Source organism: Varanus komodoensis, unplaced genomic scaffold (genome assembly GCF_004798865.1).
Source record: "Varanus komodoensis strain SLA01 unplaced genomic scaffold, ASM479886v1 scaffold71, whole genome shotgun sequence".
Taxonomy (NCBI): Eukaryota; Metazoa; Chordata; class Lepidosauria; order Squamata; family Varanidae; genus Varanus; species Varanus komodoensis.
In genome coordinates, this window is record NW_025336360.1 from 1,633,177 (window position 1) to 1,658,531 (window position 25,355).

At 51.2% G+C, this 25,355-nt stretch overlaps 1 protein-coding gene across 7 annotated transcripts; it reads left to right on the forward strand.

Moving 5' to 3' along the window:
- Window positions 1-30: 30 nt before the first annotated feature.
- Window positions 31-24,171, forward strand: LOC123034695 (trypsin-3-like). Of its 7 annotated transcripts, XM_044452267.1 has the most exons (8): window positions 31-95; window positions 780-1,069; window positions 6,933-7,019; window positions 8,439-8,540; window positions 17,158-17,317; window positions 17,563-17,704; window positions 19,914-20,180; window positions 22,188-24,171. In XM_044452267.1, exons 3-8 carry the CDS (start codon window positions 6,965-6,967, stop codon window positions 22,335-22,337), a joined length of 876 nt encoding a protein of 291 aa, XP_044308202.1. In that variant the 5' UTR covers window positions 31-95; window positions 780-1,069; window positions 6,933-6,964; the 3' UTR covers window positions 22,338-24,171. The 7 variants fall into 7 exon arrangements, with proteins under 7 accessions (XP_044308202.1, XP_044308209.1, XP_044308203.1 ...); XM_044452268.1 differs by lacking the exon at window positions 31-95 and having other exon boundaries at window positions 162-1,069; window positions 6,205-7,019; XM_044452269.1 differs by lacking the exon at window positions 31-95 and having other exon boundaries at window positions 162-1,069; window positions 6,936-7,019.
- The last annotated feature ends 1,184 nt before the right edge of the window (window positions 24,172-25,355 follow it).

Sequence of the window (25,355 nt, forward strand, 5' to 3'; positions counted from 1 at the left end):
ACAGGCCACCAGGTGGCAGGCGCGAGTCGTTCCCAGCCGCCGCGACCAACCCGAGACCGCCGGAGCGGCGGGGCGCGGGTGCTGCTCTGCCGGGGGTGGGTGGCTCGGGGGGGGGGGGCTTTCTGGTTCGGCCCTGCAGCGGCTGGATAGGGCCCCGCTTCGGCATGAACGACGGGCCGGTGGGGGCGTCCCAGAACTGCGGTCCGAGGAGGGCCAAGCGCAAAGCGAGACACGGTCCGAGAAGCGGACCCAGGCGGGCTCCCAGGCAGCCAGCGCAAGGGCAGAGGCCCTGGGGCTGGGGAGGATGTGCTTCCCAGCACCAGCTCGGCCGGATCCTGCCGCCGGAGGTTCGGCCCAGAGCTCCGCTGCCGCCTTTTTGCGGAGGCGCCTCCTTTTGCAGGGCCCTTGCGTCGGTCGGTTTGAGGACGCTCTCGCCGCCCTGGGGGACCAGAGGCCTCCCAGTCTCTGCTGCAGCAGCGAATCCCCCTCCTCCCGGGAGGGGGAGCCTGGCCAGCTCCCCGAGGGGGCCCCAGACTGCTGCCACCCCCTGCCGTGGGGAGTGCCTGGGTGTTGGTCCCTCTGGGAGGACTGCTGCAGTGGAACACGGCGTATTCACTGGGACAGTTTGCCCTTTGTGCACTGCCGAGGTCACAACACCCCATCCCATCCGGCTGGCGTGTCTGAGCCGCTGGTTCACACGCTCCTGCATTCATATCAGAAGCTACGGGCTCCTGCATTCATATCAGAAGCTACAGTTCTCTCCCCGTCTCTTTCCCCAGGACCACAGATAACAGCTGGAGACCAGCCCTCCCACAAGCTGCTTTCTGCTGTGGAGCACTTGATGCGATCGTTGGAGAAAGATGATACATTCTGCTCTCTTCATGTCTCAGCCTTGACCAAAAGCAGCAATATGGAAATAGTGCGGAGGCTTGTGGGATTAAAAAGTCAATTTAGATAGGAACTCTGCTGCAAATTGGGAAGATGCTGGTGAGAGGAGAACACCCGAAGCATGAAAGAACTTTGACTGCCCCTGGTGTATGGGTTGCGTAGAGATAAGACTGCTAGACTGGTAAGAGGCCCCTAAGGGAGCAGAAGGGGTACATGATAAAATTATTAAGTAGAGATGAAATACGATAAAAGCTCTGTGTTTGCTTACGCTGAGCACAGTTCCTTTGTGTTTGGCCTATATAAATGCATACACTCTGGTTGTGCTGCCTGGCCTATTTCTCAATAATAGAAGCTATTATGCTGGTTTATTTTTCCATTCGAGATATTTGTCCGTGTGCTTTTCAAGGGCCCAACACAAATTCTGCATGCAGAATTTCCTTGTAAAACCTCATCCATGGTAGGGTTAAAACCGGTCATGGCTGCAAACTCTTGCTTGGCAGTGTATGTGGGGCCAGAGGCTAAGAGCTCACTTTATGTGGTCCCTGCGCTCTTGGCGGGGGGCGCATTTAAGCGGTAGCTCTGGCAGGACATGCAAGTAGGAGCTGCAACGAAATTTTGCAGTGCATTGCCTCACCGCCTGCTGTTCAGCTAGCTTTGCCTCCCACTCACCGCTTCCAGGATACAAGGAGCTGAAGGCACTCCATCCTGACCTTGTTTCCTATTTTTATTTTCTGACAGACAGTCAAGAACATAGTAATCACTGAGCTGCTTTGGGATTTTGGTTTGCCTCCTTCATATCCTCCCCCTGCAAAACAAAACAAAACAAAACAAAACCAAACCAAAAACCAGAAAGGTTTCTTTTGCGCACCGGCCTGCTGGCTTCTTTGGCTTGTCTCGCAGCAGCCCCGTTCGGGGTCCATTTTAGGTGGCAGTTCCCACCTGCGTTTGCAGTTAGAGAGACGGGAGCAGAGAACTTCAGGGTTGATCCTCAACTCTCCACTAGAAGGGTCAGAAAGGAGGGGGCAGGAAAAACCCGCCTGCAGCTGAGGTGCTGGAGAAATCCTGGGACGGATGGGTGAGAGTGGAGTCCAGCTCAAGGCAGGTGCTTTCCATGCCGGGCAGAGGAGGAAAGCCCGGTGTTGTTTGGAAAGGGCAGGATGGCAGGCAGGTGCATTTACGCCATTCCACCATCCCACAGCACCACCTAGTGGTGGTGCAGCGGAACAGACAGCAAAGCGGGGGAAGCCAGATCGTTGGGGGTGGAGTGGAGGGGATACGCGCGCAAAAGAGCCGGGCTTAACCCTGCAAAGGGCCCCGAAGCTTCAGGAAAGTGGCAGGTTAGAAGCCTCATGCAGGGAATGTGAATTTCCAGTCTGCTCTATTCCAGCAACTTATATCTTAACTCTTTATTTATTTATTTAAAACATTTCTATGCCGCCCCCATCGCAACAAAGCCTCGGGGCGGCTCACAACATAATTAAAACATATAAATTACAATTAATACAAGTAAAACTTTAAAAACCCGGTAACATCTTGGCTTAAAAATTTAAAACCTATAAATACATAATAAGTTAACAATTAAAATAAGTTTTAAATAAAAAGGTCTTAGCCTGGCGCCGAAAAACAAATAACGACGGCACCAGGCGGACCTCTCTGGGGAGCGCATTCCAGAGGTGGGGCGCCACCGCAGTCTGAGGCAGTCTTGGCCGCAGTCGGCTTTCCCCCAGTGCTACTCTTACCTGGTTCATTTTATTTGTTATTTATTTAGGTTTGTATATCACGTTCATTAGCCCAAAGTTGGGACTATCTCTGTAGTACATCTCATGTACACACAGGAATAATAGATGGCCTTCCATGCACACATCTTATTATTCTCTTTGATCCCTGCTTCAAACTGCTGTTCCGGATGCTGGCACAGCTGCTGAAGCGCCTCTCCTGGATTTCCACAACCAAGCAACGAAATCTGTTGGAGTATCAATCTCCATCGGCATGATCCACCACAGCATCTGAGAGTGCCTTGTTTGGAAGCCCGCTCTATCTGGATATCATGATAACAGACTGTTACAAGTAACACAATGCACTTCTAAAAAAATTAGCCCAAGGAACATGGGTGGTGCAATCCTGCACTTGTCTGACGGAGGAGTATGATCTCCTGAGCATGATAGGACATTCCCAGGGAAGCGTGGTCCTGGGCAGTGGCCTTAATCTGTGATTGTTGCAAGAGGCTGGCCCCTGTGGGCTGATTCCGCACCTGCCTCGGAGCTTGAGGGCCTTCTTCGTCCAGATTCCGTGAGAAAACAGGCAAAGGGCTACGCTGCTTCCCCTGAACAGCCACAGCTATTCTCCCCTGGCTAAGGCGACGCACGATCCGCCTTCCTGACTAGACTGACTTGGCTCCTGTCCAGAGGGGGCTTCAAGGGGGTGGAAAACCAGCCCTGCTCTTCTCAAGACTTTGGATGCTTCCGACGGCCCTGTTTGCTTTTTGAGCCGACTGTGATCCTCCAGGAAGGCTGGATATTCCAATATCAGTGAGGTGGTTTACTCCCTCCAAATTTTAATCTGCAGCCTGGAGGCGCTATCCATAGTGCTGCACCAATCTGAGCGCAAAGGGCTTTAAGTTCAGACTAAAACAGTGAACTAACTTCTCCTCCTCCTGCACTGCCTGTGGGAGTTGTAAGCCTACATCCTAAATCTGGTTCTTTTATCTCTCTAAAATGGCACAATAGGAACTCAGAAGGACCCACGGAAGTAACAGTGTTTGCATATGAAATGCCACCCCTTTCCTGGGAGAGATGAGCAAAGCAATGTTTTCCTCTCCTTGGGCACAAGCAGCAGCCTCAAGGAATTATTGATTTATCTCTGTACTTTCTATTCCACCCAACAGCTGAAGCCCTCTGGGAGAGTCACAGCAACACATTAAAAATGCAATATAAAATACACCGTATTAAAAAGTCATTAAAGGTTTGCAATGCAAAATGCAAAACCAAACTTGGAACAGATTTTTAAAAATAGAATCACTTGAAGGAGGCACGGTTTTTGACTAGGGTCCAGGATCAGGAGAAAGGCACCGGTTCCTCCCATATGGGGGAAAGTGGAGTATCCAGGGAGGCTGGAGCAAAAGCTCGGATGGGAGGGGGCACAGTTTGGCCGCTCAGGCTGAAACTGCATTATGGATCAAGAGCTGGTTCTTTGGGTCTCCGAGGAGGAGAACAAAAATCCTCTTCACGATCCAGCCAGGTTTGGATGCCTGCCATGACACCAATCAACATGCTCTTCTTTGCCTTGTTGAGGAGCTGCAGGATGGCTCCTGGGTAGGGAAACTGGGCCGAGGACCCACAGAGAAATCGGAGAAATGCAGCCGAGCTCTGCTCACGGAGACAATCTGTACCTGCATTTCCTCTCCACCCCTCCCACCAATCTCTCCATTTGTCTGTGCTCGGTGCCTACTCTGAAAAGAAAAAGCGCTTTGTTTTGTGACTCTGTTGCTTTGAGGAGTCACGGTCCAACCCTTGCAAACATGGCGAGGGACCCTACCCTGCCTGGGCAAAAGCCTTTATACAGGACCTTGATTTTCCATCGGGAAAAGAAAACCCCTGGTTTTACAGCTCATTTATTGAACTGATTTTCAAAAAGATTTATAAAGCGCTCCCCAAGCCCTTGAGAAGTGTACAATGCAATAATAAAATCAACCATAAAATCAGATAAAATACATATAATAATACAGTTACAGCAACCATGTAGATTTAAAATTGTTCAGGCACAGTATTAATAGAATCATAAAAATTCCTAATAATATAAAATCAATTCAATATTGTATGTATTTATTTATGCATGCATTTATATGCTGCCCCCTGGTTCTAATGGAGTCTCTGGGCAGCTTACAATATTTAAAATATTACTATTACTAAGTAATATTAAAATACTACTTAAACTTTAAAAACCTGGAGAATAGGAATGTCTTTGCCTGGCATTGGAATGATAATAATTTATTATTTATTTATTTTTCAATTTATATCCTGCCTTTTTCCTACAAAGGGCTCAAGGCAGCTTGCATCATTCTCCTCCTCCATCTTATCCCCACAACAGCAACCCTGTGAGGTAGGTTGGGCTGAGAGCCTGTGACTGGCCCAAAGTCACCCAGGTGGCTCCCTGGCTGAGCAAGGACTCGAACCCGGATCCCCTGAGTCCCAGTCCCACGCTCTGAATCACTGCACCACACTGGCTCTCCAGTGGAATGAGGGTGCCAGGCATACGTCTCTGGGAAGCTTATTCCATAGGTGGGGTGCGAACTGCAGCAAGCCCCTCTTCTACCTGCCACCCCCTCACCTCTTGGGGGAATGGCTGCTTGAGAAGGACCTCTGGGTCGAGTACGTTCAGATGGGATTTGTCACCTGCAGCCACAAAAGTGCTTTTGTCCATGAAGAGCAGCTTCCAAGCTGGGCTTTCTGAGTTTTATTTATTTATTTTTATTTATTAAAACATTTTTATGCCGCCCCATTCGCCGAAGCCTCGGGGCGGCTTACAAACAATAAATAAAGGCAATTATAAAGCCTGCTACAAGGCAGGATGTTCTGGGTTGTTCCGCACGAGCTCTGAGGGGCCCCTTGCTCCGAGCACACGTGGAAAGCTGTGCTGCGTAGCAGCTCAGGTTCAGCAAAGGCCCTTGAGCGACGGTTCGTTAATTTTGCAGATTTCCCCCTTCAGCCATGAAAGAATGAAGCTGGCTCCTACTGTAAAACGAAGTGAAATAGACAAGAAGCACCAGGCTTCCAGAAGCAAGCAGGAGCTCTGCAGGAGTAGCTTCTCTTGGTCTTATCTCCCAGATTCCATCATTCCTGGCATTGTGACAACCATGTAATTTCCTTCCCAACCTGCTATTTTAGCCTCCCTCAATCTGCCTTCTACCCTAAGGATACTCCTCTTGAAAAGAGGCCGTGTAGCCAAGGGAATCCATCCTTCTTACACCCAATCAATGTGACAGATACAGACTACGATTGCATTGCAGATAGATCCATCCCAGCTCCCTTCTCCCTCCCTCCCCCTCTCTTTCTGCCACACACCTCTAAATCAAGCAGAATATGAATTATCAGACATTTTCTGGTTAGCTATGATTTGGTTTGCTTGTCTGTGGAGAGATTTATTGATCATGCAACCAACAAACACTCTTTTATGCAGGGCCATAAAGAGGCTCTTCCTAAATTAAACTGAAACAGGAAACAATTCCATCTTGGGGAGGTTTCAAGAGGTTTGCCAAGGCCGTTAGTGCTCAAGGCTGTGTGAAGTGAGGGGAATTTTCAATGAACTTCCTTCTGGCAGCCCAAGGGGTTGCCAGTCGTTTGCTCCAGGGTCTGGACGGGACAGACACCCTTGGGCCTGTGCCAGTGGCCCCATCCTGCAGGGGGCCAAGAGAAAAAAGCCCTGCTCACGGCTGTTTTCCCCATTGCAACCGGCTTTGCGACCAGCTCCTTGCTCTGGAGTCAGCCCAAGCCCAGTTCTTCCACTGGCCACAGCTGTCCCTCCCCGTCCCTGACGCTTGTCTGGCTGGAGATGCCGGGAAACTTCTGCCTGCGGAGTGGGGGCTCCGCCTCACAAACACGAGGGTGGACTTCGTGGATCCAGTGGCGTAGCCGCATGAGCTGCCTTCCTTTTGCATCGTGAGCAGTCTCTTCCAGCAGCCCACTGCTGGAGGGGAGAGGCCACGCACCAGGTCCAGGGTCCTTTGGGGATACGCATCTTGTGTCATCGCCCCACGGGACTGCCAAGGAACCTGAGAACCACCGGAGCTTGCGAAAGGCAGCGGTTGTGCCCCTTGTCCCATCCTGACACGAGAGGAGGCGGTGGGGTGGAGAAGCAGCTGAGAACACCAGGGGCACAGGAGTCAGTCAGGCGCTGGGTGAGCTCCAGAACCTCTTTGGTGAATAACCGACTGTTCTTGCTGGGATGAGGATTGCCATAGCAACTGAAAGAAGAACCAGGATGCCTCACAGGAGGGCAAAAGGATGAGTCAGGCAGTTCCTGTCCCAAGGAGAGCTGTTCCCTTCCAGCAGGTGCTTCAGGGGACTGAGGGAAACGCAAGATGAAGTCCTGCAGCCTGCAGCTCCTTCTCTTTCTTCAGCTCTTCCCACTGATGGGTGAGTCAGACCCAGGCAAATGGGCGTCTTTCACGCTTAAAGTGTTCTTCTCCGAAGCAGGTGCATTTCGAATATGGACAACTGGTCACGCTTGGTCTAGATGCCTCTATTCCTCCAATTTTGCATTGCTGAACCTGTTTACTTGGCTTCAACCAGGACTCCTGATCCCCGTCTCTGGGAAGCCATTGTTGTTCATTTGTCCAGGGTTATTACTCCGTTAGTAATGGATTAATTTTGTTTCTGTCCGCCCGGTCGCCAAAGCTCTGTGGGCAGTTTTGCCTCTCCAGGATCCTGGTTATATTGCAACTAAAATTTCTGGTCTCAGACTTCTGCCTTTTTTCATAGCAGTTAAATCGGAGCAGTGGAAGTGCCTGGGCCCTGCGGTTTCATTTCCTGCAGTGCGGACACAACACGGGGGGCCCGGTTGGGGGTGAAAGCAGTGCTCCTCTGGGACACCCAGGACCCAGTCTCAGTATTGCTCCTGCCGCAGTTGCCCGTTGGCACTGGAGGGGGCACACATGGGGGGGTGGGGGCTTGCGAGGGCCCCTCACACCCTGCTCCCCTCGGCCCACTCTGCCCGGCCACCCCGTTTCCTAGTTCCAGATTCCGTGTGCTTTGCTGTAGCAGGCCCTTCCCTTCCCTTCCTCAGCTTGCATCTTTTAACCTCTAAGTCAACACGGTGCATATTTTGCATTGATAACCCTCTGCACAAAAAAAAGCAGCTGGGATAGTCAGGGTTCCCATGGCAGCATTAAGATCCTTTTCCATGTGGTGTTTCATAGGCGTGTTGGTGCCACTGTGCATGCAGATCAAACACAGCGGAAGGAAATAGAAAAACCAAATCTTTTGCAATGCCCGTTTCTTCGTTTCTCCACAGCACCGTGCTGCTCAGGAAGTGCAGGACTGCGCCCTGCACATCTGGTGGGCACATCTGGAAAAGGCTGGTGTAAATCCTGGCTTCTAAAACCCCCCTGATTTACTGTCGATGGGGGGAACTGTGGGGCTGAGTTTAGGGGGTTTATATTTTCTGCATCTAGGAATTGAAACAATCCTTAAATAAAAAAGGGAAACAGGGAGGCAGTAATATAACTGCACGAAAGGGATCTCGATACAGTCTCCCATCCAGTCTGATCAGGATGGTCTTTTCTACAGTGTTTTATCAAGCCATGCAGAACATAAAAGGGACAGAAAGAATGGGATCTGCAGCAAGCTGCATACATTCTTATTCTAGCAGTAGCTTTAGAAAGCCTCCCGGGAAAGCAGAATTCGGGAAGGGAACAAAAGCCACAGCAAGCCAGAGAAAGAATAAAGGAGAAGGATGTAACAGCAGAAATCCTCTAATCCTTACTGAAAATCTGTAAAAGAGAAGGAGAAATCAACAACTCGGAGACCCAGTAAGTGCCGAGACTCTTTTTATAGGTACAGCTGTGCAGAGAAGTTCAAAAGCCGAGCATGCCTTCAGGGGTGACATGGGAACAGGATTCTCCTTCACCAGTGATGAACGCCTACAGGTGTGGCCAGGTATGGGAACACCAACATCTCAGTGATGCGATTGGAAGACCCACCGTTGCGTCGATGGCTTTATAGCCATGGGTTGTTTTCTCAGCGTGTCGTCCCAGTAAAAGTAGGTCAGCCTCCTCCAGCCTCGGCCAGCCGCCTCCGACTCCACAGGGGAGCAGCCCTGGAGCGTGGCCGAGGTCCATGCCATGCTCTGGGTGGAAGCAGTTCTGCATTGCGGCCCCTTGCCCTGCCACGCCTGGGGCTGCCCTGGCGCACCTGCTTGGCTGCCTTGAGAAACAGCATGCTGGGCTAGATGGCCCCATTCGGACCAGGCTCAGCCGGGCTCAGATGGCCTGGGCCAAGGATGGGCAGCCCAAGCGGTGGCAAGAAGCATAACAAGCACTGACGTTGGCAGAAGTAGAAAAGGCATCCTAAAAAGAGCCTTGCGGGGGAAAGACACTTATCCCACCCAGAAGCCAGCAGAATAGCTCTTTGTGTGTATGCATTTCATTTCTGCTCTGCTCCACAGCCAAAGCTCTCTGGGTGGTTTATGACAATCCATGGAACAGCATAATGATGTTAGGATTCTAATATTAAGAGCTTATTATTATTCTAATATTAGATGATGGTGATGGTGATGATTGGCATGGTGAGTGGTCATGAGCCAAATCATGCCGGGCATCAGTTGGAAATGGAGGATGGGGGACTGCCGTGGGGCCAGAAGTAGGAGCCCTCCCCCCCGTGCACCTGCACGTGCATGTTCTGGGGGAGGGACGGAAGGGCGCTCCTGCGTGGGCACGGGGGGGGGGGTGGGCAGCGCCTTCTGCCCAGGGGCCAAACGCCATGGCAGGGCCCCTTTAAGAGGGCCGGTCCCAGGAGTGGGCGGGGCGGGAAGCAAAGAGGCGGAGCCCGATCAGCATCCAGTCGCAGGACCCTCTGCCAGTCATTCACCTTTAGAAGGGCTTTTCAACTTTAAGGTGTGGGTGATGATGGCACAAAAGCCAGGCAGCCCCCTCGAGATACCGGCTGGAGGAAAGGGGGCTGAGCCGAGGGGAGGGGCTGCAGCCCCCCGGGGTCCCCCAGGGGGTAGGACAGGATCCAGGTGGGACAGAGAGCAGGGTCCCCACCCCTCCTGCTGCGATCCATCCCATGATCTAAGATTCCCCTGCGTGAAAGGCCGTGACTCGTTGGCAGAGCCCGCCCTGTGCAGGCTGGAGAGAGCTTCCTCGGTCCTTGGGCTCAGGTCCCTGCCGCCATTTCGGATGCCAAGTCAGACTCCTTCCGCAGCGCTGTGCTCGCCAGGGCCAGCCCGGGGCTCCTTGGTGCTCTAGGGAAAGAGGGGAGAATTGTTCGGCCGGCAGGCGCCTCGCCCGGTGCACGGTTTGCCTGCATGGCTTGCGCATCGCTGCTCCACAAGACCAGAGACCCGGGCCGGGGGCTTTGCTTGCAGCCTTGGTGGAGGGGGCTGAGGGGCAGAACCTTCCTGGCGAACTGGATTTAGGGTGGCTCGGCGGTTCGAGTGCTGATCGGTGGCCTTCTCAGCCACGGAGCTCACTGGGGGACCTTGGGCCAGTCATACATTCTCCGCCTATCCTACCTTGCAAGACTGTTGTTGTGAGGATAAAATGGAATAAAGGAGGGCTGTGGGCGCCACCCTGAGTTCCTTGCCAAAGGAGAAAAGGAGGGACATACGGGTAGTGGGATACCGTCATGGAAGCCCCCTTTGAAGGAAATCGGGAGGGCAGCAACCTGGAGAAGGGCCTTTCAGTGGTGGCGCCCCAACTTTGGAACATGCTCCCCAGCGAGGTTTGTCTGGTGCCGTCTCTTTATTCTTCATCAGGCGAGACCCTTTTATCAGGGCCTGCAGCCCTTTGTTGCTTGCAGTCAGAACTGAGGCAGTGAAGTTGCGAGGCCTGGAAGGAATGATTGCAAACACAGAGGGGCCTCAGCTTAGCACCGAATCGTAATATCACACAGTTGGAAGGGGCCTGGAAGGGCCCCGGGTCCAACCCCCTGCTCCGTGTAGGACACGAGTCTCCCATCCTGATTCTGACCAGGGCTGACCCTGCTTAGCTTCCAAGATTAGCCGGGATCAGGCGCTCAGGCTATAGTGGTGTGGACATGGATAAGTGTGCCCACCTGTCTTGGGTCTTTTCCCTCTCCCCTGCCCAGTTTTCCCTTACTCTGGATGCAAGTAGCTCAAATCCTCCTGAAAAGCAATTAAGTTCTTCCCCTGGAGAAATCATGATTATGGATACATGAATAATCAATGACTTAGAATGGCTATTGAGTACAGGATCAGTTTAAATGGACCTAGAGGCCAGCTCACCCGTTGTTTCCCATGATCCCTGCCCAGGAGTGTTTAAGGATTGTTTTCAGGGATGAAAGGGTGGGGGGACCCTCCATAGCGTCCTTGCTTTCATCTGCAAAGATGTAAAAATCAGGAATACTAACTCAAAGGAGAGGTCCTGCATCCAGCCCAAAAGTGAATAGCAGCGGTCACCTGGAGTGCTGGCTGACGATGGAGAGAAGGTAATTTGGGTTGCATTTTCCTACAGCTGGAGAAGACCGTATCTGCTCCATTCTGACAAATGCAGAATTAAAGAGAAAACGTGTGTGTGTATGTGTGTGTGTGTAGCTGCAGGAGAAATGCTCCTAGATAACAGAGGACAAGAAGAGATGGTTCCAGGGAAGCGTGCTTGAGCTGCATCTTGAAAGGGTCCTCCTTGCTAAGGTGTGAAAGGAGGGAGGAAGCTCCCAGCCTTGGGAAGGGAGAGGCCTATGAGAAAGTCGGCAGGTGAGGAGGTGAAGCTATAAAAGTGAATTTAGTACTGGGAGTTCCAAGGTGTTCTGCCTTACACACGCCGTGATTTGTCAATTGCCTTGCTGTCCCTCCATTCTTAAACAGTGCCGCTGCTTTGCTTTACTTCCATCTATTTGGCCTATTTTGTGCAGGATCTGACAATCCCGACTCACCTAATGTGCTGCTTTGGAACCAACATGCAGTTATCCTCCGAAATTGTGCTTTTCAGACTTTTGTACTGGAGCGCTCCAGTTTGTGCCCCTCCCCACACGCACACGGCGTGCGCAAGGTGTGAATGTGGGTGAAAAATAGGCTCTTGCACTACCTGCTCACCTCAGGAATGGCTTCAGTGCTTCTCAGTAACAGCAAGATGCTCTAAACGGTGCCAAGGCTTAGGGAAAAGGCAAGATGTCTGCGAATGCTGGCGGAGAGCAGAACAGTTGCAAAATTTCTACTCCTGCTGGAGAAGTCTGTCTGGGGAACTGGAACCCCTTCTCTGCAGTTCCTTTGCCCACATCCAGGCTGGGAAATGTCAGGAGAACTTCTGTGCACAGCTTGTGTGGATTAAAGGTGCATGAGCAGAGCGGTGGCCCCGATGCTCTGCGGAGGAAAGCGGGATTTTGCAGGTATGGGCTGCAGATGACGGGCATGTGCACAGAGCCTTGCTAAGCATGCTCACGGGAGAGTTAGTCCCACGTGACCAGGGGCTTCTGTTCCCTGCGCTTGTAATCGCACTTAGGGATTTAACCCCAGATGATTCTGCTATTTATGGGGTGAGGCAGCTGAAAGCAGTGGAGTCCTTGCTTTCCTCTTTGCTTTCCCAAGGCACAGGAGCCTGGCTTTGCATTCATACAGGCTAGAAACGTGCTGTTTCCAGAAAGAAAAAGAAGCTGACTTTTTCCATGTTACTCTGCTGGAAACACTGGCCCTAAATCCCCGCAGTTTGGACTGCTGATCCTCCTCAGCCATGTTGAAAAGGTGAGGCAAACATACTTTACCCATCCACAGACATAAGTGTGTGTTCTTGGCAAACAGCTGTAGCATTTAAAACAGGTCCTTCAACTAAGCCGTAAGAGGTATGCTGTTGTTGTTGTTATGTGCACTGAAGTTGTTTTCGACTTACAGCGAGCTTCTGAAGCCCCAGGAGATCATGACGCAAGCAGTTTGCCTCTTTCATGCTGCCCAGCACAGAGGAGGAAAGCTGCTTCGGCGATGTGTAGGGTCCACGTCCTGCTGAGTGCCCCACCAGGCATGGGCTCAGGGCTCGGTCCAGTGGACCGAGTCCAGGAAACCCGATGGATTCCCAGTCTCAAAACATTAGAGATGTTCAGAAGAACCTGGACAGCCCTCTGAGTGGGATGGTGTGACTTGGGGTCCTGCAACAGCAGGGGGGTGGACTCAATGGCCTTCATGGCCCCTTCCAGACTGTTCTATGATTCTATATTCCTCCACATCTCTAGTGGGGACTAGCAACTTAAGTCCTACAAGTAGTCTTGCAGCAAAGCTCCATGGAATCCAGTCCTCTAGTGTTTGTGGACTTCCTCTTAAGCTTGGACATGTCCTAGAAAGTGAGTTGAGCTGAGAGGAAATCCTCAGACACTCACAGAACCTCGGCTGTGCTTCGGGGCTGCTGCAGACAACACTGGAGAGGGATGCCGTGTGTTCACATGTGCAGAAGACCGTGGAGCCTAGTGCATCAGTGGACATGAGCACAAGTACTATGTTGCTATACATTTCTGCAATTCGCATTTGCAAAAGCCCTCTCCAAAAAAGGAAAAAGGGCGCCGGCACCGGGGGGGGGGGGGACAGTGCACCTGTGCAGAATCCACATACTTGGGAAAAGGTAGTCCAGTGCAAAACCCACAGCCCAGCTTCACACACATCTGGGCTCATTTGAATCCGTTGTGGATCTGTTCAACGTCCCCAGGTTGCGCTCCGCAATTCCTTGATTCGATGTGATGGGCAGACTGGCCTTTATTTTTGTCCCTGGCATTTTTTCTTGTTCTGCTTGAGGCAAAGGATCTGTCCTCGGGCCTTGCAGGCCTCATCCATGGCTGAGTTGGCACAACTGTCACATGGAGATGGGTAGAGACCTGTTCTCCCCTGCAGAGGAAGGCAGGACGTGCTCGAATGGAGCAAAGCTCAGGGAGCCAAGGTTCCATTTGGATGCCAGGAAGCACTTCCTGACAGTCAGGACCCCGAGGGTGTGGAATGGGCTTCCCCGGGAGGTCGTTGAGGCCCCATCGGTGAGGGTGTCCAAGGACAGTCTGGACGTGCACGTGGTGGGCATGACGTGAGCGGAGCCAGCTGAAGCCAGGGGCCAGACTAGATGGCCCGGGAGACCCCTTCTGACTCACTCTGTTTCTATGTTTCTAACTCTCGGATTCATGCCTGGTTTCTATCAGTGGAACTTCCAGCTGGTAGTTCAAGGAGCTAAGATTTGCTGACTGCTACCTTTAATTCAATCATCCCATCATAGACTGAAATAATTGTTAAATGCGTCCCACTGTTTTGTTCTAAAACGATGATTTCACTGGGGATTATTGGATCCTGATCCCAGAGTTGCAGAGTGCTTTTTAAACGAGGCACAACAGCAGAAGAAATGGGGAAATAATAAAAACCAGAATAAAATGTTTAACCAAATAAATACAGCTCATCATGAACTGTAATAAAACTCAGCAATAAGAATTTGGTCATAAAATGTTCTCAGCGGGAAAGATCTGCTGGAATAAGCAGTTCTGCCATGCACTCCGTGAAGCCAGTCAATCTAAAAACGCCAGTCTTTAATGGCAAAACATTCTGGGGATGGGAGATAAGACATAGCAATAATTGCAGTCCCCTTGCTCTTTTTAAAACTGGTGCATAACAGGGAAGAACTAATCTAAAGGGCCAGTTCTGGCTGGGAGTGTGGAGGAGTTTATGACTGACAAAAGGGCCAGTTATCAGGGAGATAAGTGGGGATCCACCCTGGTAGCATGGAAGCGGATCTTAAGGGATGACGAGGAATTGGTATAAATTAGGTCTGAGAAAAGACCAGAAGACAAGACAGCAAACCCTGGAATAAAGCAAGCGGATGTTTTAAAAATGTTGTTTGGATTTTTTGTAAGAAACGGAGTTAAGGAAGTCATTTCCGGCAACGGTGGGAAGAATCCTTGAAGAATCAGTGCTGGTTTGTAGAGTGGTACCCAACAAAATAATTGGGTATTATTATTATTATTATTATGAGTGAATAATTTGATTCTGGATTTAGCAGTGTTCTAACTTATAAATTCTCTGTCTGTTGAATAGATGTATATGCCTCCTTTCTCTCAAGATGGTTTTCAAAATTAAAAACATAAAGAATTACAAAAATGATGTATCAGTAACATCAACAAACAGACCTTTCAACATCAGCGATGAATTGGTCACGGCCATAAACTCTCTTCTATGCCAGGATGCCCGGTTTAAAGCATCCCGGAGCAGACTCACACAGCTTGGCCTTGATCCCACTTCAGAGCTGTCATTGAGGAAGTTAGAAGCACTTTCGAAGACAGGGAGCTGTGCAGACAGAGCCACCAACACAAAGGCCCTGTCTCTAGGACCCAACAACCTGCTGGATGCAGTAGCAAGCTGTTGTGGGCCGCACCCGGGCACATAAACAATCCACAGCAATACAACTACAGTCCTTTAATGTTAATTGTCTACAAGATTTACAACTCTATAGATAAGCTCTCCAATTGAGGCCCTTGGTATGCAGAAGTTAACCCTCTAATGGCTTCTCTCCCTGAGCCCATGTGGGATTACTCTTCTAAGTCACGCCTTTCCTGTCTCCTACATAGCAAATTCTGTCGCTGTTCATCGCTGCGTAGAATTCGGCGATTGGTTGCTCGAGAGAAATCCACCACGCCCACCGTGTCCTCTGTTTCATGCTCAGGAGGATCAGCATCAGAGGGGAAGGAGCGGTTTGCCCTGCCTCCTTCCGAGTAGAACATGCAGCCTCCTCTCTCTCGGGACACTCTGGCTTCGATGAGGGCTCAGGCATTTGCTCAATGGGCCGGGAGTCAGAGGGAGGTGCAGCCGCTTGCTCATCCGCCCCCAGGCTGGGTTGTGGGGTTGGCTTCTGGGCACAGGGTGTCACACACAAGACCTCCTCGTGAGTCACTGTCTCGTCAGGGCTTCATGCACGACACAAGCAGAGAATTGATATTCCATGCTCCAGTTGGCTAGCCTTGAGCTGCACCAGTTGAAGCTTCCAAGCTTGCCAAGACAGCCCCATGAAGAGCATATTAAGGGTCCAAACAAGTTATAACGAAGGATAAATAAATGCAGTAAGGCCCGCCCTCTCTAACAGGAACTCATGGTGGATCAGGCCCAAGGTCTGCCTTCTCTAGCCTTCTGTCCACACAGTAGCTGACCAGCTGCCTAGAGGATCCTACACACAGGCTAATGCAAGAGCACTCCCCTGCCCATGTTCCCCAGAAAGAGGGGCAGTTGTGGAATGATATATCCTTGAAGAGGTGCACACAGGAATGCTGTCTCGGAAACCAGAGGACGCACGGAGCCAACAGAACTAGGAGCAACCAATAGCCTTGGAGTTGTCCACTGAAAGTTACCATTTTATAGTTTGGAATTTGGAAAGCTTTACCTCCCTCCCTTCACCTCCCTCCCCAAATCTCCAGGGTTTTTCCATTGTGGTTCCTTCCACAGGAAAAGGAGACTGCCTGGAGTGTGGCACATGCCACTGGTTGAGCTTCGGTGAACAGATACTCTTGCAAAGCAATCTTGCCCCAGACTGCAAATGGCCGCCAGCTGCTCCTCCAATTGCTCTTCAAATACTGGGCCAGCTCACTCTTTGTCTTTATGGGATTTCCTACCTCAGACTGTAAAAAGCAGGCATCGAAACCTGGTCAGTTCTGCAACTTCTGATTGTTTTATTTTTTATCTGTCACTCAAGCTCTCAGGGCATCATGATGCTTTCCTGCTGTTTCCTGATGATTTCCTGATGTTTCTTTATCGTCCTTCAGCGCATATCACCCGCCCAAAGCCTCCTTCCCCCACCCGACACCAGCTCCATAAAATACTCTGCGTATGCTCTGCTTCTTTGTAGTTGGTTTTTCCTGGCTACCCTTCAGTGCTGTTGCATTTAGGAATGTTCTGTTTGCTGTTAATAAATTGCTGAATGCTTGAGAGTTGCTCCCTTTGCATCCAGACATGCAGGACTGAAATCCTGACTCCCTGGCTGAATTCCTCTAATGCCCCTGTTAAAGCCATCCAGCTTGCTGCCCGTCAGTACATTCTGTGGTAGCAGATTGCATGGCTAACTTTTTGGCTGTTCTCCTCCTCCTTCCAGGCAGGCCAGGACAAAGGCTTTCCAGCCAAACTGCTGTGTTATGTTACAGCTGACCAGCCGGTTTCGCTTTGTCATCCAAGAGAAGAGTGTTGCACTAACAACAGAAACAAGCAGAGTTAGAATTCTGGTTGTCAGGGAAATGCTTAGTATGTATGTGTGTGTGCGTGTATTTGGTTTCTGTGCTGCCTTTTTTCCTTTCAAGGTACTTAAGGCAGCAATCTTATCCTCACAACAACAACCCTGTAAGGTAGGCTGGGCTGAGATTCTCTGACCAGCCCAAAATCAGCCAGTTCACTTCTAGAGGGGGACTAGAACCCGGATCTCTCAGGTCCTCAGTCCTACACCGGCTGCTGAAGCAGAGCAGAAGATTCTGGGTGGCTTCCCTGACTTACGCAGAACGATTCTGGCCTCCTTGTGCAAAGGGGGAGAAGTCACCCTTGGGTGGAGGTGGAACCGGGCCCCCTCCGTGTCTCTGACCGTGCTTTCTTATCTCTGCTTGGCGGCAGATGGGGGGAGTGACCCCCCACGCATCGTGGGCGGCTATGTGGTTCCACCCCACTCTTCCACGTACCTGGTGTCTCTGAAGAGGAAAACGGGGTACCATTTCTGTGCGGGGACACTGGTCAGCCGGAGCTGGGTCCTGACTGCGGCGCACTGCAAAACCCGGTAAGGAAGGGCGGCGTGGTGGATCGGGCCTCTTGGAACAAACAGGCTGTGGGGAGCTGGCTGGAGTGGACGCACCGGTGAGGGGAAGTTGCCTAGATTCGAAATTGGGACAGATGTTCAGCAAGATCTGCAAGCAACTGTGCAAATTGAGGTTTTGCTGGCAGCCATGAAGAAAGAAGGTTTTGCAATGGCCAAATCTGCTCCGTCAAAAGTGTCCCACGTTGTCCCTTTGGCTCATTTTTCAGAATCAATCAAATGCTGATTGTGGCTGGAGAATATTCGCTTTCCATGTTTGAAGGCACGGAGCAGGTTTTCCAGCCAGCCCGCATGGTGGTCCACCCAGACTACCAGGCCACCTCGAAGAACGCAGACATTATGCTCATCAAGGTGAGGGGCTTCCAGAATCTTTGCAGTGCTGAGTTCAATGTGTCCCAAACCTTGGATTTATTTTTAGGGAGTTAACTTCTGCATGAAATTCCTGCACCTTTTTCACATCTGTTTGAGGACTTCCCAACTTCTGATGCTCTCTGGGTGGTGACTTGGGGAGTCCTGAGCTGACCAGAGGAATGTCTGGGGCAAGGACTGTGAGGTGTTGTAAGGGCTGAGCCCAGGACCCTCAGACCTCCAGAAGGCATGAGACTGGATTCCGACCTCAACCAGGAGGGAAAAGGGGACTGCAGCAGCTGAACCCCCCATGTTGCAGAATCTGGAGACGTTGTTGATGATGATGATAGGCAGTATAAAAATAAAATTATTATTATTACTAATAGCCAGAGTTCTCTGGGCAATTCACAATTTCTCAAAACACAAAAAAGAACTACAGTAAAGATACAGATACACTAAAACACAACATACGTAAAATCCCAATAATTGCATTTAAAACAGTATACCATTCTGATATACAAAAGTGTCAAAACAGTTTACACACACTTTGCAATGTACATGTGCTACCCAAAATGGGAGGTGCAAATGTGGAACCAGGTAGGCATGAATGCCACGAGTTCTCCCCGAGTCCTTCTGAAGGTGCAAGGCCACCTAGCCAGCGAGAGTGAAGGCGAGAGGGAGGAGGCGCTTGGCATTCACGATCCCAGGTCTGCAGCTGCTTGCAAGACAACCTGTGGCGTAGCCTCAGGCAAGACGGACTTGTTTTCCCCTTTCTCTATTGTGAAAGTGCATTTCTTAGAATTATGACCCAGTGGCTGTCGCCAGCTGGAGGCAGGTGCCGCACAACGGCCTGGAACATTTCTGATGGCCGAATGAATGCCTCAGCTCAGACCTCCTTCGCTCTCACTGAAAGTCTTTTGCACCAGTTCGACTGATGGGTCTTGCAAGTCTACTAAAAAAACCACAGGCAGTTCTGGAAGTTTACCCATCATGCATGTGTTGGCTTGGTGGGCAATTGTTGTTATAAAAAAAAACAAACAAACCAGGAGGCAAATTCCAAGTTCCAAGAACTCAAAAAGGAACTGAAAGCAAATCTGGCAACATGTTTTGTATTTATTTAAAACCTTTGTACCCCGTCCACCACTGACGTCTCAGGACGGCTTACAATAAGGAACAATAAAATAGCAAAACAAACACAGCATTCAGCAAACCAAGATAAAAGCCCCAGTTAGCAAAAACTATTCGTAAACCTTAAAATAATGGGAAAATAGAAATGATTTACCCGACGCCGAAAAGCATCAGCTCCAGGCCACCTCTCTGGGGAGTGTTATGGCCTACGTCCAGCTCCGTGGTGTGATTCCCCCCCCCCCCGCCCAAACATATGTGGCATTCCATGTTTCCCTACATTAGAAAAGGATATAGAATTGCAAAAAGGCCAGAACTGGACAAGTGAAATGACTGAAGGGCTACCACAAGTCCCTGGTGAGGAAACGTTCCAACCTCTAGCTTAGCAAAAGCGAGTCGGGGAGACAGGACCAAAGCACACAGAATTATGCGCATGGTGGGCATGTCGTGAGCGGAGCCGGCTGGAGCCGGGGGTCAGACTAGATGGCCCGGGAGACCCCTTCTGACTCGCTCTGTTTCTATGCATGGGGAGGAGGAAAGGGAGACATTCTCCCAGGAATACTAGAACCCAAGGGGAGATGGGTGGGAGATTCAGGGAAGATAAAGGTTCAGCACATGGTTGAAATATAGAATTAAACTTCTCTAAGATGTAGCAATGGATGCCCACCTGGGCGTTAGAGGAGGAGCAGACCGATTCATGGGGCGTAAAGCTGCCCAGGGCTACTGGTCAGAATTTATTTTATTTTATTTATTCATTTTTCAATTTATATCCTGCCTTTTTCCTACAAAGGGCTCAAGGCAGCTTACATCTCTTCCTCCATCTTATCCCCACAACAACAACCCTGTGAGGTAGGTTGGGCTGAGAGTCTGTGACTGGCTATTTGCTCCCTGCAGGACCAGAGGCAAGAAGCCCATGTGCACCGGTTGCTGGGGAACATGGGCAAGAGGGTGTGGGTTTCCCATGGGCCATGGATAAAACACGATGCAGGACTCAGCACGCCGGGACCTTTTCTTGTGCTCTTCGAATCCTACACCCCAGAATTTAAGAGATAAAAGCGTGACCCCCCCTCCCCCATCTCTTGGTCAGCTGAACAGGCCCCTGGTGTACAGCCCGTTCGTCTCCATCGTGCTCCTCCCCCGGCAAGGCACGGCCATGCGGGACGGCCATTTCTGCCACGTGTCTGGCTGGGGCTATACCACCCCCACCGGGAGGAGGATGTCGGACACCCTGCGCTCCGTGCATCTCCCCATCATCTCCACCTGGAGGTGCAACAGCTCCTCCTCGTACGCCGGGTACATCACCAAGAACATGATCTGCGCGGGCTTCCACACTGGTGGGAAAGACGCCTGTCAGGTATGCGCCCTCCTCTTGGTTTCTCGGGGTCAGTTTTAGCCCCGCAGCTGTTTTCTGCCAGCGGAATGTCATTCTGTTGCCTTTTTCTAGGGATGGTTTGTGGTTTGGTGAGGGGCTCTGCAAAAAGAAAGCTCTGGCAGACCCATGTTTTCGTCATGCATCGCATGCCCCAAACAGTGCCAGGCTGCCTACCCGTCATTTTATTTTCCCACACTGCCCTGGAGCAACACCCCGTGAGGGGCATTGTGGGAATTAACATGGCGGCTAGCTAGATGCCTGGCCTGGTGCTGCTCCGAGATTTAGGTCAGAATGAAAGAGTTAAATTCACTTAAAGGGGAACCAGATGGGATACCTTAAGTGGGCACTGCCAGGGAAGCCCTTCGGAGAGGCACCTGGATCTCTCAGAAAGGAGGGAAACCCAAGCAAAAGCTGCCACAAGATCTGTGGTTGACTTACATTTAAATCCCACCTTTTCTGGAGAGGAACCCAAGGTGGCTTCCACAGCTCCTGTTATCCTCACAACACCCACCCTGTGAGGGAGGCTGGGCTGAGAGTCCATGACTGGCCCAAAGTCATCCAGGGAGCTCCGGGGCCGAATGGGGACTTGAACCTGGATCTCCCTAGCCCAGCACCCCAACCACCGGAGTGATGCCATCAACACAACCCCGAAGAGCAGGCCTTGGCCCTCAAGTTAAAATTATCCACCTCACCGGTAAAGGGACAGGCACCTCCTTCCTACCCCCAAGGACTTGGGGGTCTTGGGGCACCTCGGGGCCAAATAAGGCTCCTCTGATCGGGCTTCCTTAGCCATCCAACGCGAAGGCATCCAGTCAAGCATGGCTGGGGGCGGGTAGGGTCGCTTCCGCACGGGCCACTGGCCTCATCCTCCTGCGCGCTCGGGTGGCCAGTCTCAACCATCCAAATATTTCCCCACTTCTCTCGAGGAGGAAGGGCTGTGGCTCGGCCTGGATTGGGTGGGAGTGGCCCCTTCCCCTGCCGCCCCCGCCCCCCAAGACACCCCCCCAGTGCCTGTCCTGCAGCAGTCCGTCATCTTGGTGAGACCGGCAGCACGGAAAGAGCCAGGAAAGAGCTGGGGGGTGGCTGGCAAAGACTTTTCCAGGAGGGCTGTGGGGACTGCGCCCTTTCCCGTGGCTGGCCAGACAGCATCCCCGAGCGCAGGACTGGGCCCGGCATGCATCACGTGGCACAAGCTTTGGCACGCTAACATCCTCCTCAACAAACGCGCAAACTGTCGGGCTCCACTGACCATCCGGAAGCATTCCCGCCCTGCTGTGCCTCCTCTGCATCCCTGTCCCGAAGCTGGGATTCCCAGCATTCTGGACTCCTAGCCATGCTGGCTGGGGCTGATGGGAGCCGGAGGCCGCCAGTTTACCGAAGGCTGCTCTGGACAACTCTGCTCTGGGCTGGCCTGAGGCTGCTTCCAGGTTGTATGAGGACCATAACAGAGTCCGTTCTTTGCATGCACAAATCCCAGAAATGATGCCCGCCCTTTCCAGGAATTTTAGAATTCTGCTAATTATATTCTGAGTCTTGCTTCTTTCTATTTATGTTCCAATGGTATGCCTGTTCAAAGTTGTGACCCTCCTTGAGTCCCAGTACTGGGAAGAGGCACAATATAGATCAGTAGCAACAACAATGGCTCGACTCTGTATAAACCCACTGCTTATATTCTGAACTTTTGGAGGAAGAAAGATCTGAAAAAACAGATCTTCTCCCACTATCCCTCTTCCACATTTCGCCGTCTGTGCCAATTGGAGAAGGGCTCCAGCAGGCGGCCGTTCCCTCTGTGTCCTGGGGCAGCCCTGGCTTCCCTCGCTGTGTGGGAACCGGCTCGCAGCCGTGTCCTTGTCGTGCAGCGGAAGCACCAGCCCTGGGACCTGCCTTGGAAGCATAAGGGTCTGCAGCTGCTTCGACACGAGTTAGGATCACTCCGTGCAGCTGTTTGTTTCTTGTTCTTCTCTCTCCCTGCCTCCCCGCACCGGCCAGGGCGATTCTGGGGGGCCGCTGGTGTGCGAAGGACGTGTGTTCGGAATCGTCTCCTGGGGTCACAGCTGTGCCAGCCCCAAGTATCCGGGCGTCTACACCGCTGTCGCCAACTTTCAGGAGTGGATTTACAAGATCGTCTTCAAGAAGTAACAGACGCCTTTGTGGGAGGGAGGAAAGGACGACGACCCGGTTTTGCTCACAGCCTTGTTCTGGCGCAGTAAGATCTGTTTCGGCAGGAGGGTGAAAGCAAGAGGTGAAGGCTCTCCTTTCCGCCATTTCACCGTGCCCAGTCCTGTCTTTCAGGCCCTCTTTTTCACGCATCCATTTCCTCTGACCATCACTCCTCTGGCTCTTTCCAACCTCAGCAAAGAAAAGGTCTGCTAAAGCAGCCTTGGCTCGCTGGCAGGGGCATATAGGAATTGTAGTCCAACAGATCTGCAGGACCCCAGGTTGGGAAAGGTTTGTTTGCTTCTTCTTGGCCCCGGATCTTGCTACTCCTTTAATGATGCAAACCGATGCCTGTTCAGACAGAAAAAAATGTCCTGCAGCCATGCAGTCACGATCATATCCTAAGTGATTCTGCTTGTTCTCCATTGTTCCAGCTGACACCCAAAATGCCTCCCCAAAACCCTGATACAAGGTTTTCTACACAAAAACCCTTAATGCAGTATATCAATTTCTGGTTTCATCTCAGATTTGAAATCCAAGATGATGCCAAGAGCATTTCCTTTCCATGCCTAACCTCTAGGTGGCCCTGTAGGATAGTGGGACAGCAGAAGCACACAAATGGAGAAAGCGTTTTCTTTTGCGTTTGCAATACCACTTTTTCCCTGCTGTAAAAAGATGAGCTGAAAGGGCTCTTTAGACATAAAAGTGAAACTGGAGGAGTACAATGTGATCTAAAAAAATCAGTAAACAAAGTAGAGAAAGATGTGTGCACAAGAAATACCAGTTTGTTTCCTTCCTCTAAACTGATATGTCTCTTCAAAATGTCCTTTTTCCATGTGGGCTTTGTTTCCCCCACTTTCCCTGAGGCTTCATTTCTATACATGCTTACTTGGAAGTAAATCCCTCTATTTACCATGGAACCTGCTTCCAAGTAAAGACAGGACTGCATTGTTCATTCGCAACGATAACCACATTTCCAAGCACACCGAACAAAATTAACCCTCCTACCTCCCTCCCTCTCTCTTATTTTCTTGCTGTCTCTTTTAGATTGTAAGCTTCTAGGGAGCAGAGACCTTATCCAAAAGTGCCACTTTAATGAGTTAGGGTGCAATCCTTTATGCGTTCAAGCAGAAAGATATTCCTACCACTCCAGGAATGTTCTAGACCTTTCCTATCTAAACATGTCTAGCTTTGCACTTGCAATGAATGAACGAAATATTTGCACGCTGGAGTTTTGGGTCCAGTATTCTTGGAAATCTGCCAAGGACCCGCACTCTGTCCAATGGTGACATTTTCCTGCATTCCTGATTTTTTTGTTTCTTGCCTTGTGTTTTGTATGGGTTTTTCCAGAAGTATGGCAAAGAGCTTAGGCAGGTTCAACAAGCAGAATATTGAACCTTCACTGTGTCCAAAGGTGAAGTACAGTTTCTTGAAGCCGTGCCTTCTGGCCTCCAGCTCGTCAGGAAGAGCAGCAGAGATCACGGCCTTGAAGCTGCCTCTTCGTTCCCTAGAGAAGGGCTGCTTTTGCTGTGAGAACAAAACTGTTTGCCTGACTGCAGCAGCTTCGCTTCGGGGTGGCGGTGCAGGGGAAGTACCTCTGTGCGCATGGACAGAATCTGCAACAGCAAGAGAGAAAAACTTTATGCAACGCAGGGCAAGAGGTGCTGTCTTTCATTCTTGGCCTTGGGAAAGGATTTTCACCGAGGTCCATGAAGCGTCCCCAGCCTGTTCAGAGAACTGATGCAACCACAGATGTGGGAAGCGGTTTATATTCTGCACCCAGGTTTCTGCACCACCTTCAATAAACTGTATTATCTCTGGCACAGGCGGTGTCGTTTGCTTGACTCTGGGGCTAAAGTACTTTCCCCTGCAGCAGCTCCAGGTGCTGGATCTGGCCACCCCGCTCTTTTGCGAGAACCCCCCTTGCCTAGGCAGCATGGCTGTGTGGCCTTATCCAGACTGGGAAGGGTGCTAGCTAGATTCAGCCAAGCAGCTCTCCCTGTGCCCCCTTGGGCCTGGAGCTGGTCTCAGGGGTCACTTGCTGGACTGCCTGCAAAGCACCCACCCTAGACCACTGCAAGTCAGTTACTGATCACTCGAGCCTGTTCTACGGCAGAGCGGGGGGACCCCTTGCACCCTGAAATTCCATTTCAGAGAAGCTCTGGGGTGCCCTGCCCGGTGGCAAAGGGGGCCGGTGCAAAGGCAATGGGGTGGCCCCAAGAATACACAAGTGACACGTTGTGTGTAAAGTTGTTGCGGCCGGAGGAGGCACTTCAACCAGTTAGATTTGGGGGCAGTGCAGAAGGCACTGTATATACTCCAGAGCATCACTAACTGACTCAGGAGGTGGAACTGGGGTCAAGGGAGGACCGGCCTTGTTCCCTTGGCCGGAGGTTTCCCAGCCCCCTTTAAGGGGCTCTGGTGCAGCACAGTTGCTGTGCTTGCAGGCCGTTGGATCGGGGCCCTGCAGGCTACATGTTCAGTCCAAGTTCAACATCGGGGAACGTGGGCTGCTCTGAAGAGAAGAAGCCATCCAGCTGGGAGCGAGCCTGCCTGAATTCTCAGAATGCACAGAGAAACAGATGGTGCTTTAAGAAGCTAGAGCGTTAGTAGGAATGGTTCTGTGGAATGGATTTTGAATTTTATTAAAGCCTTGCACAGAGGAAGGGAGCAGGGAAAGAGGAGTGCAATAAAGCCACTGATGAGCTCAGCAGAGAAAGAAGGGGTGCTCTGTGCCAGACAACGCCCAGACTCGCTGCAGTGAGTCCACCGGCTCCGAGGCACCCTGCACTTCGGGGTGGTGGAGAACACGTCTTCCTTGATCCGGCATGTCTTTGTTCACCAATTTGGCCGTGATCTCTCAATAACGACACAGATGCAGCAATTAGCAAATTTCCCTTCTCTGGCTTCCACCCCGACCTTTGATTTCCCTCTCACTTGCTCAGCCAAGCTCCAAGCCCTCCCAGCAATGATTTATCAAGAAGGAATGCATTTCCGCAT

What these genes read in the sequence shown, in the direction of transcription:
- LOC123034695 (XM_044452267.1), top strand. Translation starts at nt 6,965, where the DNA reads ATGAAGTCCTGCAGCCTGCAGCTCCTTCTCTTTCTTCAGCTCTTCCCA. An exon ending in ACGCCTACAGGTGTGGCCAG is followed by an intron (nt 8,541 to 17,157) that starts GTATGGGAACAC and finishes GCTTGGCGGCAG; the next exon opens with ATGGGGGGAGTGACCCCCCA. An exon ending in CAGACATTATGCTCATCAAG is followed by an intron (nt 17,705 to 19,913) that starts GTGAGGGGCTTC and finishes TCTCTTGGTCAG; the next exon opens with CTGAACAGGCCCCTGGTGTA.